The sequence below is a fragment of the Daldinia loculata genome (assembly GCF_022478755.1).
Source record: "Daldinia loculata strain CBS 113971 unplaced genomic scaffold F4817scaffold_12, whole genome shotgun sequence".
Taxonomy (NCBI): Eukaryota; Fungi; Ascomycota; class Sordariomycetes; order Xylariales; family Hypoxylaceae; genus Daldinia; species Daldinia loculata.
The window spans coordinates 393,857-413,147 of record NW_026054866.1 but is presented as its reverse complement, the minus strand read 5'-3'; the positions used below and the strand labels follow the sequence as shown (position 1 = coordinate 413,147).

The 19,291-nt window shown below is 45.9% G+C and overlaps 6 protein-coding genes across 6 annotated transcripts; 3 read left to right on the top strand and 3 right to left on the bottom strand.

Moving 5' to 3' along the window:
• Window positions 1-10: 10 nt before the first annotated feature.
• F4817DRAFT_331490 (Formamidopyrimidine-DNA glycosylase N-terminal domain-containing protein) lies at window positions 11-2,044 on the bottom strand. The gene is made up of 3 exons (XM_049302519.1): window positions 1,547-2,044; window positions 1,258-1,473; window positions 11-1,193 (listed from the first exon to the last, which is right to left on the bottom strand). Exons 1-3 carry the CDS (start codon window positions 1,563-1,565, stop codon window positions 154-156), a joined length of 1,275 nt encoding a protein of 424 aa, XP_049161113.1. The 5' UTR covers window positions 1,566-2,044; the 3' UTR covers window positions 11-153.
• Window positions 2,045-4,359: 2,315 nt separating this feature from the next.
• On the top strand, window positions 4,360-5,913 carry F4817DRAFT_313927 (phosphoribosyl pyrophosphokinase; the record flags this gene model as incomplete). Its single annotated transcript, XM_049300324.1, has 4 exons — window positions 4,360-4,579; window positions 4,641-5,142; window positions 5,270-5,483; window positions 5,533-5,913. 4 exons carry the CDS (start codon window positions 4,360-4,362, stop codon window positions 5,911-5,913), a joined length of 1,317 nt encoding a protein of 438 aa, XP_049161112.1.
• A 1,117-nt stretch (window positions 5,914-7,030) lies between these two features.
• On the top strand, window positions 7,031-8,946 carry F4817DRAFT_331484 (peroxisomal biogenesis factor 11). Its single transcript, XM_049302518.1, has 3 exons — window positions 7,031-7,203; window positions 7,263-8,133; window positions 8,213-8,946. Exons 2-3 carry the CDS (start codon window positions 7,574-7,576, stop codon window positions 8,373-8,375), a joined length of 723 nt encoding a protein of 240 aa, XP_049161111.1. The 5' UTR covers window positions 7,031-7,203; window positions 7,263-7,573; the 3' UTR covers window positions 8,376-8,946.
• A 1,143-nt stretch (window positions 8,947-10,089) lies between these two features.
• F4817DRAFT_331479 (MFS general substrate transporter) lies at window positions 10,090-12,519 on the top strand. The gene is made up of 6 exons (XM_049302517.1): window positions 10,090-10,433; window positions 10,518-10,619; window positions 10,670-10,856; window positions 10,912-11,194; window positions 11,348-11,429; window positions 11,485-12,519. Exons 1-6 carry the CDS (start codon window positions 10,278-10,280, stop codon window positions 12,181-12,183), a joined length of 1,509 nt encoding a protein of 502 aa, XP_049161110.1. The 5' UTR covers window positions 10,090-10,277; the 3' UTR covers window positions 12,184-12,519.
• A 107-nt stretch (window positions 12,520-12,626) lies between these two features.
• On the bottom strand, window positions 12,627-15,552 carry F4817DRAFT_331478 (78 KDA glucose-regulated protein-like protein precursor). Its single transcript, XM_049302516.1, has 4 exons — window positions 15,150-15,552; window positions 14,894-15,078; window positions 13,344-14,832; window positions 12,627-13,290 (listed from the first exon to the last, which is right to left on the bottom strand). Exons 1-4 carry the CDS (start codon window positions 15,282-15,284, stop codon window positions 13,105-13,107), a joined length of 1,995 nt encoding a protein of 664 aa, XP_049161109.1. The 5' UTR covers window positions 15,285-15,552; the 3' UTR covers window positions 12,627-13,104.
• A 423-nt stretch (window positions 15,553-15,975) lies between these two features.
• Window positions 15,976-19,288, bottom strand: F4817DRAFT_331475 (P-loop containing nucleoside triphosphate hydrolase protein). The gene is made up of 5 exons (XM_049302515.1): window positions 18,901-19,288; window positions 18,672-18,845; window positions 17,838-18,494; window positions 17,591-17,782; window positions 15,976-17,537 (listed from the first exon to the last, which is right to left on the bottom strand). Exons 1-5 carry the CDS (start codon window positions 19,007-19,009, stop codon window positions 16,333-16,335), a joined length of 2,337 nt encoding a protein of 778 aa, XP_049161108.1. The 5' UTR covers window positions 19,010-19,288; the 3' UTR covers window positions 15,976-16,332.
• Between the last annotated feature and the right edge of the window lie 3 nt (window positions 19,289-19,291).

The following is a 19,291-nucleotide window of genomic DNA, read 5'->3' as shown; positions in this document are numbered from 1 at the left end:
GATTCAGTTATACCTTTAAAAGAAGATGCCCACGGTGTATTGATGTTTGTAATCATACATACTCTGCCTGTAGAGGGGCTGTGGTGTCTATTCCGTATACTCATATCAGTTATTATACACGATAAACGTAACACCAGCCTTTTAACTTTTAGGTCAGGCCACTACACGACTGAGTCTACTCGATCGCCTTCTCCCAAGCTCGAGCTCGGGTTTAACTGGTTTTGCTTCTTGCTTCTTCTGCTTGTTCGACTTCCGGGACGCCTTTGGGGCGGGCTTTTCTTCTTCATACCCCTCTTCTTTCTCGTCTTCGTTTTCCTCTTCCTCTTTCTTAACCTGTGCAGCCGACTTTGCCTTTGTAGTCCTAGCCTTCTTGCTTGGACGCTCTTCTTCCTCTGCCTCTGCCTCTACCTCTACTTTACTCTTTACTTGCTTCTTGCCTTTACCCTTCCCCTTCCCCTTCTCCTTAAAGAAACGGCTTTCTGTCCCATCGTCCACTTCCACCTCTACAGATTCCTCCTTGACATTGTTGATAGTAGTGCGCCCCCTCTTCTTCTGCACGCTGGGAACCACACAAGTTGTCCGTCCGCCAACCGTGATATGGATAATCTTGTCGCCGTTCGGCAGAGTAGTAGCCGAGTCTTTCTTCCCCTTGCCCCAGCGGTGCTTAAACAGCCAGTCTTCCGGGAACTCATCCGAGTCTCCTAATTTCTCCACCGCGGTCTCGCACACGTACTTGATAGCCTTGTATAATGTGCTAATATCCGCGTCGTCGAAGTCGTCGCAGTACTGCTCCGGATGAAGTTTGGCTTGGTACATGATTTCATCACCGACCCAATTGCCTATCCCGCTAATCGTGGCTTGGTCCAGTAGCAGGGCTTTGATGGGGACGTGTCTACGCTTCATCTTCTGCCGCAAGAAGTCCTCGGTAAACACGTCTTTGTCGAGAACCGGATCTGGCCCGTTCTCTACTAGAGGCGAATGTTTTCGAATTTCCTCCCCGGGACAATCTACAAGACGGATGCGGCCGAAGCGGCGGAAGTCGGTGAAGGCGACTTCTACTTTGGGATCGCTGTCTGTCTCAAGCTGGAACTTCCAGTATTTGGGGGGCCATTGCTCTTTGTCGTTTTTTGTCCTCTCGATGTAGCGCGTATATCCTGTTTGTATACCCCTAATCTGAACCCAGCCGGACATTCCTATTAAATAGGTACCTAAGCATTAATATGAAATCTAATATATGAAGTAGTTATTTTGACTTACCTAAATGCATAACCGGGTGTGGCGGTTTAGACAATACCATCCAAAAATACTTCCCCTGACTCCCGACTTCTACGACCTTCTTCCCCGCGAGGGCCTTTTCAAATGCAGGACCGCTCGTCCCAACTTTCCCAAATACATTGCTATCGTCTGGAGCTATCGCCTTACTGATGGTCTTACCAGTTAAATGTATGCGTAGGAAATGGACGACGCGAGCGACTTTACACTGTTAATATAATACACGCGTCCGGGTTGGGTATACAATGTAACGCTTATAAGCTTCCAGTCTTACCTTCGGCAATCTCAGGCATGGCAAAGACTAAAAGGTAAAAAGCAGATTTGTGTAACTAAGTATTACAAGAAAGTACAGCTTAGTTAATTATTAAATACCATCAACTCAAATCTAGATGCTATAAATTTCTTTCTAGCATAAATAATAAAATAACAGATAGTGAAAGATTGATTGAATGTAAACAAAAAGGTACGTGCCTCAGCCTCATGTGATTGATGCTGTGGCTTCAAATCTGGCCATCTGACTTAGGTAATTAGATCTGATGGCCTCGACTTCTTGGCGGTGAGATCGGATGAAAGGTACCTAGGTAGTGTGACCATCTTAATATTGAAATGATGCAAACTCAAGAATCGACTATAAGAGGTATTCAAAAGTTACAAATAGGGAATGTCTCATTGGATTCTCGCTAATGTGAACATTGAAGAATTTGATATGAATGTCAGGTACATACATAAGCACTTGCATTTTGCGATATTAGCTTCAATGACGACGGGTTAGTTCGCAAGGTTGTCTGAAGCAGACTACACTAGGCTGAACTACCAAGGTAGAACGGAAGCAAATATGGTACATCCTGGCATGAAGTCGGCAAATCTAGGAGGTGTTCGGCCAATAACGGCTACTCCCCAAATAAAGAACATTAGCGGTAACGCCCCATTGTATGTAGACCTACGCTATGAAACACAGCCGAGGGGTTTTCTGGGACGGCGGCTGACAAGCCTGAACCTTAGTGGTTATAAGTGGAGTTGCAGCACGTAGCAGCAGGTTGCAGCAGGTCGTAAATGGGTATGTACATATGTACATAAGGTAGTACTGACTACTCGTGCCACGCCCCACTTAATTCTGGTTCTGCAAGCATGACCAGTCTTAACTGGTGCTTACCACCATTATCCACACACCACAATTATCCCCAGATTTTTTAATTTTTATTATAACTTTTTAACCACTTATATATATAAAAAGGAAAAAATATAATTATTTAAATTAAATTTTATATAATTTTATTATATGTTTTAAATTTTTATAAGTATTTTATTTATTTTATTAAAAATAATATAAATATATTTTTAAAAAGTATTAAATTTTAAAAAGTTTTATAATAATTTAATTACGTAATATTTTATAAATTAAATCAATAAAACTTATATATATATAATTAATAAAAAATAAAAAAAATATTTTATATTTTAATTAATTTTATTTATATTTTTTAAAGAGCAACACTAAATCGGCAGTGGGGGGCGTAATATATCGGCAGTAGCCACATTATCTAGCCACAATTGGGAGTCACGCGACAATCGCATTGTAACTACATGTACTTCCCATACAAATTTACCTAGCAGCGCATGTATCTTTCATGCCAACCCCGCGCAATCCCCAATTTCTTAAAATATACTGGCCAGCCTCATTATCTAATCCAATAGCCTCGTACAACACGGCTATCTGATTGGCCACCTAGATTGGCCACCTACTTAACCTTATATTATTCAAAAAGACCTTATTTTCAACCATTTTGCCTCGAAATGACTGCATGCGACCGTATAGTCTTTAGCCGATGCATGCGACCGAATAAAAGCAATAGAATCTTGCATCGAATAAGGACATAAAGGCCTTGCATCGTTGTTGAATTGATTAAATTCAATTTGTGTAATATGAGGCTGCATTAGAGATGTGGTGCAAGGATAAGGATAAAGATAAGGATAAGGATAAGGATAAGGGTGGGATTTAGCCAATAGGAGGGCGCGCATCTGGTCGAAAGGTGTTGTATAAGAATTGTAGTGCATGTACAAGAAGAATGAACATGAGGTACAAAAAGATACTAGAAAAATTGTATGGTGGGGTACGTACCTGTGGTTTGCCCCACTTTGACTGTGGCTACTGCCGATATATTACGCCCCCCACTGCCGATTTAGTGTTGCTCTTTTTAAAATATATTTATATATAAAAAATTATATAAAAAATTTAAAAAATAATATATAATATAATATAAATATTATAATTATAATTGTTTTAATTTTTTATTATATTATTTAAATTTTAATATATTTAAAATCTTTTTTTCGAATTATATAACCTTAAAAATGAAGGTTAAATGAATTTTTATAATGATAATGGGGATAATAGTGATGTGTGGATAATAGTGGTAAGCACCAGTTAAGACTGGTACTCGCTTGCGAAACCAAAATTAAGTGGGGCGTGGCACGAGTAGCTCGCAGTGATTGCCACCGAAATAGTACCCACAATTGTCCACTAACATCACTGAGCTCCGTTTGCGTAACCCGGCAGAATTTTTTTTTTTCGTTGCAGGTGGTGAGCCCCGCGGTCAATTGGATTCAAGGAAAATCATCCCTCCAATCTTTCTTCTCCTGTTATGCAGCTGTAACCAAACTTTCAACAAGTACGATTGCGCACAGTTCCATCTAAAACTCGTTATTACAATCTTCACCATGGATCTTCTCTGAGGTTTCAGGATCTCCTTTACCAACTTTTTCACCGTCCCTTCAGCTTGAGACCCGGTCTTGTCTCGCTTTCCTTCTTCGATCCTGTGGACTTTTTGTGACCTCTTCGTCTCCTGTCAAGATCTGAAGCTCGACCACAGTGCCGCCTTTATACATAGGACTACCACCGCAATCGGACCAAAACAGGATCGCTCTGCAGCGGTAAACCTTGAACCCATCCTCGAGTACGGCAGGCACTGCATACGACGCGACCTATAACACCCTTGAACCCTCCTCTATAAACCGGTCATATATTTTTATCCAAGGTCATCCTTCTTTTCTCGACACCGCCTTTTCTTCCCGTATTAGATCACCAAGATGGTTAGAAACATTGTCATCCTCTCCGGGAACTCGCACCCAGCCCTCTCGGAGTCTGTGTGCAATATGCTTGGAATCCCTCCCGGGAATCGTATATTGAGCAAATTTTCTGTCGGCGAGACTCGCTGCGAGATTCAGGACTCTGTGAGAGGCAAGGATGTTTTCATCATCCAGTCTGGAGGTGGTTCCGTGAATGACCACCTAATAGAGCTCTGCATCAGTACGCACCATAGCTCAACCCCGAGTCCTCATATATGTCGAAACTAACTAGAGTAAAATAGTGATATCTGCCTGTAAAACGGGCTCGGCAAAGCGCGTCACAGCTGTGCTTCCATTATTTCCCTACTCTCGACAACCCGACCTGCCCTATAATAAAGTTGGGGCACCTCTGTCGAGACCTCCAACTGAAGTCCCCAAGGACAAGTATACATTCGAGAGCGTCCCAGCCACGCCTGCACCTGGAATCATCAAGAGCGCCAGTTTTGGCAAGGAGACCGACCTTGCTAGGGTTATGAGCAAAACTTCCCTTTCTAACGGCATCCCGAATGGTCTACCTCGTACTAATAGTGAGAACTATTTTAACGGTAATGGGAACACGAATGGAGGAGACATCCCTTCGGCTCAGAACTACCTCACGCATTCGCGTACAGGAAGCTACACTACCCACGACTATGAGAACCCCGCACTTATTTCTACCTTTCAGGCCAAGCCTGGGTATAAAAGATGGGTTGCGCAGGCTGGAACTCTGGTGGCAGATCTGTTGACCTGTGCCGGTGCGGACCAGTATGTGTCTCCTTAGCTCGAAAGTGGATATGCTATTGTTGCTTGGGGTCTTCTGTCTTGAAACCCCCGTAACTGCCTTTCCACTAGGTAGTTTTATTGTTTGGATGTCAGCTAACTTAAATTGTAGCGTTGTTGCTCTGGATCTTCATGATCCTCAATACCAGGGCTTTTTCGACATTCCCATGGACAATTTGTACGGTCGACCCCTGCTGAAGCGATATATCCAGCAGAATATTCCCGACTATAAGGAAGCCGTGATCGTGAGTCCGGATGCCGGTGGCGCGAAAAGAGCCACTGCCATCGCTGATAGCTTGGGCATGGACTTTGCCCTCATCCATAAGGTAAGGTGAATGTGTTCGGTACACGTCTTCAAACTCACTCGGTGACTAGGAACGACGGCCGACGCGGATCACAGATCGACAAAATGCGACAATGATGCTCGTGGGTAATGTTGCCAACCGGGTTTGTATACTGGTTGATGATTTGGCCGATACCGCCAACACTATCACACGTGCTGCAAAGCTCGTGCGCAAGGAGGGAGCCACGGCTGTCTACGCGCTCCTCACCCACGGTGTATTCAGTGGTGACGCCATCGCGCGCATCAATGCTTCAGCCATTGACAAGGCGATCGTGACCAACTCGGTTCCTCAGGACGAGCACAAGAGGCTATGCCCTAAGCTCGAAGTACTAGACGTGGCACCTATATTTGCCGAGGCCATTCGTCGCATCCACCACGGTGAATCCATCAGCGTCTTGTTTCAGTATGACTGAGCAGTCCCGGGGCTCGACAAGATCGACGTTTTATATTCCGATCGTCGAGGACCGCACCGACTGCGTAGGGTTATTACTGCGGAGACAGTCTGCCAGGACACCGAGGACGAGTGTGACAGGCCGCATTTTACCATTAGACGAATCCTTCGCGGCTACGACGATACAGTTGACGCATTTCCTGTTTGGGGGAATTCTTTGGACCTGGGCCTCGAAGCTCAGTTTTAATCGTCTCTCGTTTAACATGGAATGCGCAAAGCCCGCCGACTATGGCTCCGAGTAAAGGTAGGCTGCACTTATTAGCTGGTTTACTTTTTTTTTTCTACCGTCCGCCTATTGCGACTAGGCGCTTATGGTAATGGTTGGAGGTTCTCACGGACACCGTAGCATCTCATAGAGAGGAATTTCTAGGTCGGGAAAGTAAGAAAACCTTCTCACAAGCCTACCTCACTGAGGATCGTAAATGCCATACCGACCTACACCAAACTTTCCGTCTGTGATTTGCATTGTGGTCAGTCTTTATCACGATGATGCGGAGATGCTAAGTTACTATACAGCTACCTATATATAGGTACATGTATAGGGTGTTATAAGGTCCTCGTTTATATGCTAGATCATATACTAAAGGGTGAGATCGATTTCAGGGTTGCGTAATTCGATATAGACCGAGGGCGACTTGACCGGATACATCGTCACGAGATTACTCTTAATAAAAAGAAATAGAATTACTAGACGAATATGCCTGAAAATAAGATTGTGTAGATGATGTTTAAAGAAAATACTTTCAAGAGTAGTTCGTAACTTCAGAATCAGTTCATACCCAATGTCTTGGAGAAGGAGTAGACACCCAACTGCTATCGATAGATGATGTTGAATGAAACGGTAGTTGAGATGAAGTTGCCATTCACCGTTTTAGACGTGAGATCCGCTAGCAGTTGACGTATGTATAGTAAATTATAAATTAATAGGTCAAGCACATGTTAGTATAAAGTTGACTTTACTGTAATTGAAGATACTCCGTTTTAGATGCAACCGTAACCAATGAGAGATTCCAATTGCAAACATGGTCTAAATACGGAAAGGACACTAAACTCTGGGGTATCAAGTGTCCATCTGGGTATTTACATACGTCCGGCAAAACGTAGGGCGAAATTGCCGGCGCAGCTGTAGTATGATTCAGTGGACCTCGGCATGTGCTTCTTCGGTCCACTGCCTAGGTATTCATTCTCATGTCCCAGCTTTATTCCGTTACTTATTACCCATACCGCCGGCTGTAATAGAAGTCGTTAATAGGTATTGTCCCGTCCATTTCTCCAAAATCTGCATTGAATTCGTGACTAACGTCCGCAAAGTGAGATTTAGAACTTTTATATTCATTGCGAGAAGCCATAACTTTAAACCCTTTTCTTTCTATCTACACCGGCACACCGGCTACACAGACAGACAAGGGAACCTCGACTACCACTACCGCACCGGCCGAGCCCGAAATATAGCGCAGAACGAGCGATTCTCGCAAACCTACCTTAGTTACATCACTACAAGCCGGTATCCTACATACAATTGATTGATTGTTCAACCCATCACCAACCGTCGTTCCCTTCTCACCCCTCTCCCTCGATACCTATACAATAGTGTTAACAGCACACGCCAAAAAAAAGTCACAATGGTTGCCGACGCAGTAATTTACCACCCCACGGTGTCGCACTACCTAAAATTCGTCGCGACAACCACGGGCCGCGACAAGCTCCTGCGCACAGTACAGTACTTCGCGCGCTTCTACGCGTGGTACCTGTACCGCACGAACGGCACGCGGGGCGAGATCGCGCCGTACGAAGCCCTCAAGAAACAGCTCGGCCTGGCGCGCAAACTCCTACGTCTCGGCAAAAACGTCGAGCACTTCCGGGCCGCGGCCGTAGCCGCCGACGCTATAAAGGCGGGAGGAGCCCAGGCCGGAGACCCGGTGCTTCGGTACGCGGCGGTGGGTAGACAGCTCGGCTATGCGGGATACTTGACCTTCGACGCGGCTACGGTCTTGGATGCGCTGGGCGCGCGCAAGTGGGCCGGCGCGAAGAGAGCCCAGAAAGAGGCGTATCGGTTCTGGGCGATTGGCATCTTGTGCAGTATTGTTGCGCAGACGTATACACTGTACAAGCTGCGGGAGCGCGAGGCCAAGGTTGATAAGAAGGAGGGCGAGGGGGTGGTGGAGAGCAAGAGGATTGCTATGTAAGTGTTTTTTTTTTTTGTTCTTGCTTTAACCTGTTTACGAAGAAACGAGTGGATCGAGACTAACGAATGGGAATAGCGAACGCAATGCTAGTCGGATCCAGCTCATCTCGGATCTGTGCGATCTTACGGCGCCGACGGCGGCGCTGGGCTGGGTCGGATTCGATGATGGGTTTGTTGGTCTGGCGGGTACGGTGAGCAGTTTGATTGGCGTTTACACGCAGTGGAAGAAGACGGCGTAAGGAGGGGGGGGGGGGTCTACGATCACTGAGAGACCAGGAGTAGGAGCCAGTGTCTTGGCGGGGAGAGGAACATTTTGATGCCGGGAATCTGGGCAATATGTGGCAGCATTGAGGCATTCTACTCGATGCAGGAGGGCGAAGTCGCAGTGTACAAAAATAGCAGTTTCAAATCCGGTTCCTAACCTAGATGATAGATATCGAGCTAGGAAGAAAGGAGTTTGCGACGTAGGGAGTTAACTGGTAGAATTTTGATACGAGTTGGATGGAAGTATTTCTCTAGTTTTTTAGAAAGATTGACATGAGGTTTGATGTGTTGAAATTGGAGTTTATCGTGCATTGCTGGAAGTTACTGATATGGTAGAGTATTAGTCTTATCTCGTAAAGATTGATACTTACATATGAGGTTAGTTTGTAGGGAAGTGAGCTACTAAACCAAGACTATTGCAAAGGAACACTTTGTGATGACTATAATTACCTATGCTTAACGCTATGTTCTCTCTATCTCTTTTCTTTTACAGAAGACGAATTGAGGAGATAAAAAATAAATGGTAATATTAATTGTAATCAATGGTTGAAAATTCCGATATTTATGAAAGTTCATCTTTAATCGTCCAGCTCGGAGACTCGAACATCAATCCATCACATGCAACTTATGACATCAAGTCCCGAATGAAGGGGTTTTGGTACAGCCAATGCCCAGACTTACACACTGCATGTACGTAACTCGGTTCGAACCTTTTTCATCCTGTCATGGCTGACGCGGGTGCTTATCTTATATACCAGGTACGTATCCGGTACGGAGCTGGTAAGCTAACGGTGAGTAAATCCTCCTATCATAGCACAGTAGTAAGTAGCGCTGCTGTATGTCTTGAAAGTTCGGCGTGACCGATATCATCTGGACATTTTCTGTAGGGTTGTCTCGCTACAACATGCGAGGTTCATATATCGATGCATAGGTATTTGTGCGTTATTCTAAGGGTTAGAAATTATGAAACTTGATGACTTCATAGGGCAGTAAAGAGATAACCATATCAACACTAACTAGGGTAGTCCGTAAGTTTGCTTTTCGAGTCCTACCACACCGAAGTCTCTAAAGGGAAGCGAAGCTGCAAAAATATAAAACATAAAAATAAAAAAATAAAATGTATAACTAGGACAGGCGACTAGAGAATGATTTCCGCGTATCTCGCAGAAGACCACTGCAGCCAAGGCCTGGCCGAGCCAAAAATAAAATAAAAAAGAATGAAGCTTTCAGTCGGAAAAGATAAGCTCTCTAGGGAGACTTGGCACGGGGTAGATCCTTGGTGTCTAATTGGCTGATTACGACTTACACCCAGCTCGCATAGGCGAATATTTATCAAAGCCTTCGTAATGTTAGTTGGCGTTTTTTAATCGGGTAGTTAGTTAATAGCTTGTTTGAGTTAAGCGTGTCTTACCTCTCACAAACCCACCATGTACTTCGTGGAAAATATGATTTAAATTCGAGAGCTTGCAAAAAAAACTGCAGGCGTGGCTTATACGGATAGGGAAGGCCGAATGGTGTTAATAAGGGGAGGCACGCTATCTCGTCCCAATCAAGCCAAGGATGCGTAACCCGGCAAGAGCTCTTGTTCTTGCAGGTGCTATCTTGGGTATAGGTAGGTACGTATTTTTTATTTATTTTTCTTATCGTACATACATCATGTATTCCGTATCTCTCTTATTTATTTGCTCTTCCGCTCTCTTGTCTCGTGTGCTCGTCGAGCTCCGAGATATCTGGCGACAGCTTCAAAGTAGTCAGTCCTCTTCGCCAGATCCTAAGATAGTATCCTTTTAATCCGTTAGTGCTACTGCGCGTAATAATTACCTTCCTACCCTCGTATTACAATCATCTCGCTATTTCGACCGTTGTTGCTATAGAGAATGTTTTGGCGCAGCGAGAAAGAAGAGGAACAAGCAGTATCCTCGGAGGTTCCCACCGATGCAACACCTCCTATCGACCAGAAACCCTTCTGGCAAGTCATCTGGCCTGTCCTGGCTTGCGGCGCTGGTCTCTTTTCCGACGGCTACGTCAATAATGTATACATCGCTACCTCTCTTACATAGTCTTCCTCACTCTTTATTCTCTAAGCATAGGCCATCGGCTTACTTTGCGCTACGTAGGTCATCGGCTCCGTAAACACGGTGCTGGAACGTGAATACGAAGACGTCTACACGAACTCCAATGCCGCTAGCGTAGTACCAGCTATCGCGTTCGCGGGAACGGTACGAGTCCCACCAAGATGTTTGGTCTAGATTTAAGCTTATTTCTCCAGGTGGTCGGTCAACTTTTCTTCGGGTACCTGTCCGACAAGTGGTCGCGCAAAGACTCTCTCCTTATATCGACCATCATTCTGATTATATTCACGGCTCTCGCTGCTGGTTCTTACTACCATGGCGATCCCGTGGGTATGTTCAATATCTTGACTGCATGGCGGTTCTTTGTTGGTATCGGTATTGGAGGTAAGAATACGGCCAAAAATCAAGTAACTAGTGCTGGACTAAAGCATAAATGTAGGCGAGTATCCAGCCGGCAGCGTAAGTTGCGCCGAATCCAGCGGCGAGCTGAAGGGCGGTACTCGGAATACCTGGTTTATCTTGTTCACAAACTCGATGATAGACTGGGGTTTCGTCTTCGGGGCATTTGTGCCATACGTCGTTGCCGCTGCAGCCCATAATATTTACTACAGCACAATATGGCGAACAAGCTTGGGAATCGGCGTAGCTTTCCCACTAGTTCTCTTTGTCTTCCGTCTTAAGCTTAAGGAACCCGAGGAATTCTCAAGGAACTCAATGAAGCAGTAAGTCTCCCCTTGTCATCTTCACTATTTCCTTCCAACCCAGAAGATCTATTCTAGTTACCCCGTACAACTAGCATATGGAACAGAACTTACAACACGAAGTGACTCTAGCATAGTATGTAAATAGAAATTTGCTAATTATACGCGTTCTAGTGTCAAAACTCCGTACATGCTAGTGATTAGATATTACGGGTTTCGGTTGCTCATCGTCAGTCTGATCTGGTTCATATACGACGTAAGTTTCTTACCCCTGCCCCCCCAGCTAATATGTCTCCTCCTAACCTTATTAGTTCTCTGCCTACTCGTTCTCGATTTATTCGAGTGCCATTCTCTCCAATATCTATGGAGATACTGGTGTTCTAACCACTATATTCGGATGGAACACGGTTATCAATTTGTTCTACATTCCGGGAACTATGCTCGGAGCCCCAATTAGCGACCGTCTAGGCCCTCGCTACACCCTTATCTTAGGTCAGGTTCTACAGGCCATTGTGGGTTTTATTATGGCTGGTTGCTACAGCAGGATATCTCACCCTTCTGTGGTTGGTGCCTTTGCAGTAGTATACGGCATCTTCTTGTCTCTTGGCGAGCTAGGGCCGGGAAACAATATTGGTCTACTAGCTGCTAAAACCTGCGCCACGGGTGTAAGAGGGCAATACTACGGTATCGCTGCTGCCCTTGGAAAGATCGGAGCTTTCGTAGGTACATATGTGTTCAAACATATAAATTCGCCAGACGGCGACGCAACCAAATCGGCACAGTACAAATTCTACGTCAGCTCCAGCTTATGTATCTTTGCAGCGGCGCTTGCACTCCTACTCCCTAACATCGACCAGGACACCATTACCAAAGAGGACACGAAGTTTAGGGAGTACCTCGAGAGCAAGGGCTGGGATACGAGAAAACTTGGCTTGAAGAAAGGGGAGAGCATCGAATCACTGCCGGTGGAAGCCGAGGATAATACCGTCGACGTGGCTAAGGCTGGGTGATTAAGACCAGTCAGTCGAGCGTTATGTTGGATACCCCTTTTCTAGACTGAAAGCTAGACCGTTGTATTATTCTGGATAACGAGTGGAGGACGATAGAATACTTTATTCTCGCCCTAGATGATTTAACTGCATTGTCACTAGTAAATATATCTATCTTTAAAAGGTAAGGACACCCGGATCATTGAAACGGTGCTGTCGCTTATGTCTACCTAAAATTACTCCGCCTACAGGATTCTGCGAATTGTAGCAACGTATATTCTCAATCAAGTCTAAACTTATAGCAAATGATATCAAAGACGTACGCCAGTTAGTTAGTTATACCATATAGAACGTGCGGCTAGTACTAAGTCGAAACTTTCTTCTTCGTAGGGATCCTTCGGCTTTTTATCCTACAAACCGGTAATTGCCGGTTTCTTTCTTATATATATATATTATTAACTTACCTCATATTCACCATCTATTACACCATCACTAAACCCTAGTATTCCGTCCAGTCGCCTCGCCCTTTATATGTTAGGTTAGGTACCTAACCTATCGATTTCTCTAGTCGCCCGTTAATTGAACTGATGATGTGAAGACAATAGAACGTTCAAAGGAAGCTGGATCTCTCTCTACCTAGTTATTACCGCCTTCCTCTGGTCTTAATATGGAGTTCATATACAGTATGGATCACATATTTCTGTGGATAGGAGAATAATTCGACTCGATCTCAGTCAAAACAAAAGTTTATCATTTAGACTATCAAAAATCGCAATCACATCGGTCACCAAAAAAACACCAGCCACACATATGCTTCATCCTCATCGTGCTTATTAATTCTCAATACCATAAAATTATGGCATTAGAAAAATTTCATTTAACTTTCTTTATTCGTGCGTCCGGGTATGCTAATGGAAAACAGATCTATCTATCAATAACATATTACAACTCGTCGTGTGGTGACGGCTCATCGTCGCCCGCGGCACCTCCCGCGTTGCTGTAAATCTTAGATGTGATCGGGTAGGCGACGTTCGAGAGCTTCTCCTTCTGCTCCTCGAAGTCCTCGGCGCTCGCCGTAGCGGCGTTCTCGTCGAGCCAGTCAGTCGTCTCCTTAACGGCATCGAGGATCTAGTTGCAAATTAGTAAATGGGTATATCTGGTACCAAAAGGGTTCAACTTACAGTCTCCTTGTCTTCCTCATCAATCTTACCACCGAGGCCATCCTCGTCGTTGACCTGGTTCTTCAAGTTGAAGGCGTAGTTCTCCAGACCGTTTCTGGCCTCGATACGCTCACGGGTAGCTTTGTCCTCCTCGGCGAATTTCTCAGCCTCAGCGACCATGCGCTCGATTTCTTCTTGGCTGAGTCGACCCTTATCGTTGGTGATGGTAACGGACTCGGTGTTTCCGGTTCCCTTGTCATGAGCTGACACCTTCAGGATACCATTGGCGTCCAGCTCGAAGGAGACTTCGATCTGAGGGACACCACGGGGAGCCGGGGGAATGTTGGTAAGCTCGAACTTGCCGAGCAGATTGTTGTCCTTGGTCATGGATCGTTCACCTTCGAAGACCTGGATCAAGACGACGGGCTGGTTGTCGGCAGCGGTCGAGAAGATCTGGCTCTTACGAGTTGGGATGGGGGTGTTACGGGGGATAAGCTTAGTCATGACACCACCAGTAGTCTCGATACCGAGAGTCAATGGGTTCACGTCCATAAGGACGACATTGGTAGCACCCTCATCACCGGACAAAACACCGGCTTGAACAGCTGCGCCGAAAGCAACAGCCTCATCGGGGTTGATACCCTTGCTGGCCTTCCTGCCGTTAAAGAACTCCTCGAGAAGAGCCTGGACCTTAGGGATACGAGTGGAACCACCAACGAGAACGATGTCATCGATCTCGTCCTTCTTGATCTTGGAGTCATCCAGGACCTGCTTAACGGGCTTAAGAGTTCGCTTAAAGAGGTCGATGTTGAGCTCCTCGAACTTGGCTCGGGTAAGGGTCTCGGAGAAATCCTTGCCATCATAAAAGGCTTCGATTTCGACACGGGTGGACATTTGGGAAGACAGGGTTCGCTTGGCCTTTTCGGCTTCGCGCTTGAGTTTACCCATGGCCTTAGGGTCCTTAGTGATGTCGACCGAGTTCTTCTTGTTGTAGTTCTTGGCCCAGTGGTTGATGATCCTCTGGTCGAAATCCTCACCACCCAAGTGGGTGTCACCAGCGGTGGCCAAGACCTCGAACACACCATCTTCGATGGACAGAAGGGAGACATCGAAAGTACCACCACCAAGATCGTAGACGATGATGTGACGCTCGCCACCAGTCTTGTCAAGACCGTAGGCGATAGCGGCAGCAGTAGGCTCGTTAACAATTCGGAGAACGTTAAGACCAGCGATGATACCGGCGTCCTTGGTAGCTTGTCTCTGGTTGTCATTGAAGTAGGCAGGGACAGTAACGACGGCGTGGGTAACCTTCTTGCCCAAGTAGGACTCGGCAACCTCCTTCATCTTGCCTAGAATGACGGCAGATATTTCTTCGGGGGTGAACGTCCTCTTGGCGCCCTGGAAATCGACTTGGACAACGGGTTTGCCATCCTGCTCAACCACCTTGTAAGGGAAGTGCTTGATGTCATTTTGGACTTCTTTCTCGCTCCACTTTCGGCCAATGAATCGTCTAGAGTAGGAGTGGCAATTAGTCAACGTCGTCTTTTACATTAAAATAGGATTCAACTTACTTAACATCGTATATAGTATTCCTGGGGTTGGAAGCTGCCTGTTGTTTGGCAGCATCTCCTACCAGTCGCTCTTCTTCAGTGAAGGCAACGTATGAGGGGGTAATTCGGTTTCCTTGGTCGTTGACGAGAATTTCAACCTTGCCCTGTTGCATCACACCGACGCAAGAGTATGTGGTTCCCAAATCCTGCAGGAAAAGATTATTAGTAAGAAGCGGCGGAATGAGATTGCAAGACTAGGAAGGGTGAAGAAACTTACAATACCGATAACAGTGCCATAGTCAGCAACGTCGTCTGCTCTCGCAGTTCCGACGAATGCCAGAGGGCTAAAGAGAAGAAGGCTCCAGGCTATCATGCCAAAGGCAATAGCCCAGTAGCTCTGAGAGCGAGCCATGGTGGGAGGGTGTTTGTCGCAGATAGAATGGCAACAAAGCGGCGTAGTAAGGTCTTAGATGGATAGAAATAGAAGTAGAAATTAGGATACAGAAAAGGGAAAAGAGAATTCAACACTGAAGCTGAAGTGCCTTTCAACCTCTCCTGCTCGGTTGGTATGACACTAGAAACTAGTGAAGTATGAAGAGAATAAAAGAAGAAGAATTTGTCGACGCACAATGGTGTGTCTGTGAAATTCTTATATGGGTAGAAGAAAATGATTAAGTTGATGTTGCCAGCTTGCAAGAGAACACATTGCAATAAAGTGTGGGTCACGCAGATGCTCTTTTTGTTGCATGACCCCATTTAGCTACATCTAGCTACATCTAGCTACCTGCGCCAGTGTGGAAATTAGCCTTTCCTATCTGCTAAAGCTGTAAGTGCATAGGTACCTCCCAAGTACCGGCGATCCAGCGCCTAAGGGTATAGATGGGTGGGTCTCAGAAGAAGTTAAAAGATGTAGGTACCTAGATACTTTAGCAGTCACTGGAACCTTCTTCGCCTCTCTGGCGCAGAAGCCAGATTGTCCCAACTAGACCCAACTCTGTTTTAGAGCCCCAGCCCCGCCTAATGCGGGGCATCCCTGCTAGCCTTATAGTTGGTCACAGCGCTATGACAGTGTAGTAAACTCCATATCTGTCAATAAGACATCTGTCCACTTCATCTTATCGAATTGCTATACGTACTTGATATCTAGGTACCTATTCAGAGACCATTTTTAGCGAGATACATAATCCTTCATCTATATAAAGTGCAGCCTTGTGCTGGTATTTAGAGCCTCAAACGTGGCACTGCATTATACATACTAGTATCTATGTATAAGTAGCTTACGTCTTCTACTACGAATCCCAAGTATGAGCTCCAAGTTAGGTATACATCGACTGCTCGCTATATCCGCCACTTATCCCACAAGATAAACCTGATAAAGCTGTCTACAGTATCGTAGCCGGCGTCATGAGCTTGGTATATTTTACCCACCACGACTCGTAACCGTAGGGCACGTCGTACTCTCATTCTAATAACCCGGCGGCAACTGTCTCGCCTCCACTTCTCAACACAACACGCTGGCCTGCTTCAAGCGGTACCTTAGTTCCCATCTTAACTACCACTCTCGCCACGCTTGCTGGCTTTACGATCTTGGGTTTCTTTTTCAGAACGGTGCCTTTAGTTTTGTCGAGCAAGGCTGGTATCTCTAGGATTTGACCCGCGGCGTGTAAACGGCCCCTGTGCACGTCCACCTGCATCGGCATCAGGATGTCGAACGCTAGTACCTTGACTGTGAATGTGTCGATACAATCGATTGGCTGTTTCGTATCACAGATAATGTCTCCAACGCGTACGTGGATCGGTTCGATATTGCTGAGGTGAATAACGACATTCTGTCCCGCCACGGCCCAGTCCACTGGCTCACGATCAAGTTCCAAAGACTTGACGTAAGCTTTCTCGCCGCTTGGCTGAACCATTAGTGCATCGCCCACCTGCACCGAGCCTGCATCTATCCTCCCGGATATTGTAAGCGGGCTCTGTGCTGTACGGTAAACTTCGGAAATAGTTAAGCGTAGAGGCTTGTCCAATGCTCGGGCCATTGGCTCTGAGCTCTCCAATTCCTCGACGAGCGTTTTCCCACAATACCAGTTGGCTGCTGCGTCTGTGGCCCTTTTTACTATGTTGTCTCCATGTAAGCCCGACACGGGGACAAAGCTAACATTTTTGAGCTGGAACCCTGTTGCCGAGAGGAAGCCGGATACTTGTTGCGAAATTTCATCGAACCGTTCTTGAGACCACCCAACCGTGTCCAGCTTATTAATTGCGACAATCACTCGAGAGACACCCATGCTGCGCAGGAGAAGAGAATGCTCCCTTGTCTGTCCCTTGAGCCCAGCTTCAAATGCGCCGGTTGTTGCGTCCACTACTAAGATCGCAAAGTCTGCTTGACTCGCGCCGGCGATCATGTTGGGGATAAAATCTCGATGTCCAGGCGCATCTAGAATCGTAAACGATGTGTTTTCCGTCTCGAATTTATTTGTTGCGATGTCAATAGTTACGCCTCTCGATCGCTCCTCCGATCGTTGGTCTAGCACCCACGCAAGTGCAAACGAAGATTTCCCTATACTTTCGGCTTCTTTGCGATATTTCTGTATCGTTCTCTGGTCGACGACATTGAGGTCCAGCAACAGGCGCCCCATTAGAGTACTTTTACCAGCGTCCACATGGCCTTGTCAAATTAGTATGAGTACCGACGCACTAAGACTTATTTGTAATACTTACCAACAACTACGAAGCTTGCGTTCTTCTTCCTCTTGGCCTTCTCAAATTCCTTAAGCACGTCAACATTCTTGCTCTTGGGCAATGGCGTTTCAGGGATATTAAGGCCTTTCACACCGTCCGTAACCTCTTCGACTTTTCCTCTCGCGCTGGCCTTCTTCTTAGTCGTAGTAGCAGCAATCTTTTTACTGCTTGCTGATCCCAAAGTATTAGTATTCTTACTTAACGACCTTCTTCGCTAAGAGCGAACCTTGGGACTGTGCTGCCAAGACTACATCATCTGGGCTTGGCGCTGAGAATGCGTCAGTTACTGATGAAGTCAAATTGATATAAGGAAACGGGTAAGTTCTCGGCACGGAATTGATAGAACCATTAATGGAGCCGAGAAGGGCCTGAGCGAAGGGAGACGGCGCAGCAGCCTCAAATGACACGGCTGGTTGTAAAGGGTTCGCAAATGCCGGTGGGTTGGTTGGCCCGGTACTATTTTTTTCTGGCTGGCCTTGAACCTCGTCCTCCACAACATTTGGGCTTTTAGATTCTGTCCGTTGGGATATACTGGCTATACTAGCGCTTCTAAACCCAGTAGTTCCTCTCGGCGTTGTTGCGGTCGGCCGCGCATTCTCTTTACTAGATTCAGGTTGCGTCGGAGTGGTAGAGAGGTTGCTTAATTTCTGTGTTGCATCTTGTAGTTGTTTCTCGTCCAATTTCCTATCTTCTGCTTTCTTCTTGCGAGCAGCAGCGAGTGCTTGGAGTTTAGAAACCTTGCCGTCTGTGCTAGCACCCCCTAGCAGTCCGCTTCGGGGCTGTGATGGTACGATGAATGTAGTTTCTCGGTCCTTTGGGATATTTAACCACGGCATGTCGCTAAAGAAGCCGGCAAATGAGACGTGCTGTGCATGTGCTTCACCTTCACCAACCCCAGCTTCGGTGTTAGCCAAACGATCAAGCTGGATTTCCGGTATATTCACACTGAGACGCACCTGGGGTCATGAAATGCTGCTGCCCTACGGTCGAGACCTTCGCACAGGTGCTATGTTGGGTGGCTTGGTAGGAAAAAGGTAGAATAAGAAAATAGGTTACCTACCTCCTCCTTTCTTTTTGGTTGAAGGCGCGACATATTTAGTCATTAAATAAGTCACAGATTTATCGACATCGTAATAGTAATGCCATAGCGCATCTTGGATTTGCTTGGTGGTAACCTTGGATGATTCGACACCGAGAGCGGTTCGAACTTGGGCAGTACCGACGTTCATTTGTGCTTCATTGGTCTATTAGCAGGCATAGATTGCATAGGATATGTGTAAATCATGTACCTTGATCCTCCGAGCTTAATTCCTCTTCCTCATCTCCAAATTCGTCTCCTTCATATTCGTCGAGGTCATTCTCGTAGTCGTAATTACGATACGCTTGGTGGCGGGACATTGTGTCTATTAGGGAAGATTATAAGTCTTGAGAAAAAGAGAATATTGCTTCTTGATGACTTTTGGGGTATTTATAGATTAATTCCCGTGTTCGTAGGTACCTTAGGTATATCCTATCCTAACCTAAAGTATGAGCCAAAGGACGATAGAAGCTTTATTTTGAGCGAGTGAAAGTTACAAAAGAGGGGCAAGAGGGGTTTGCGTTCGGATAAGCTATTTCGTACATGCACGTACAATCCATGTACAATTAAATCACAGGTACATACCCGTTGGACGTGAATAT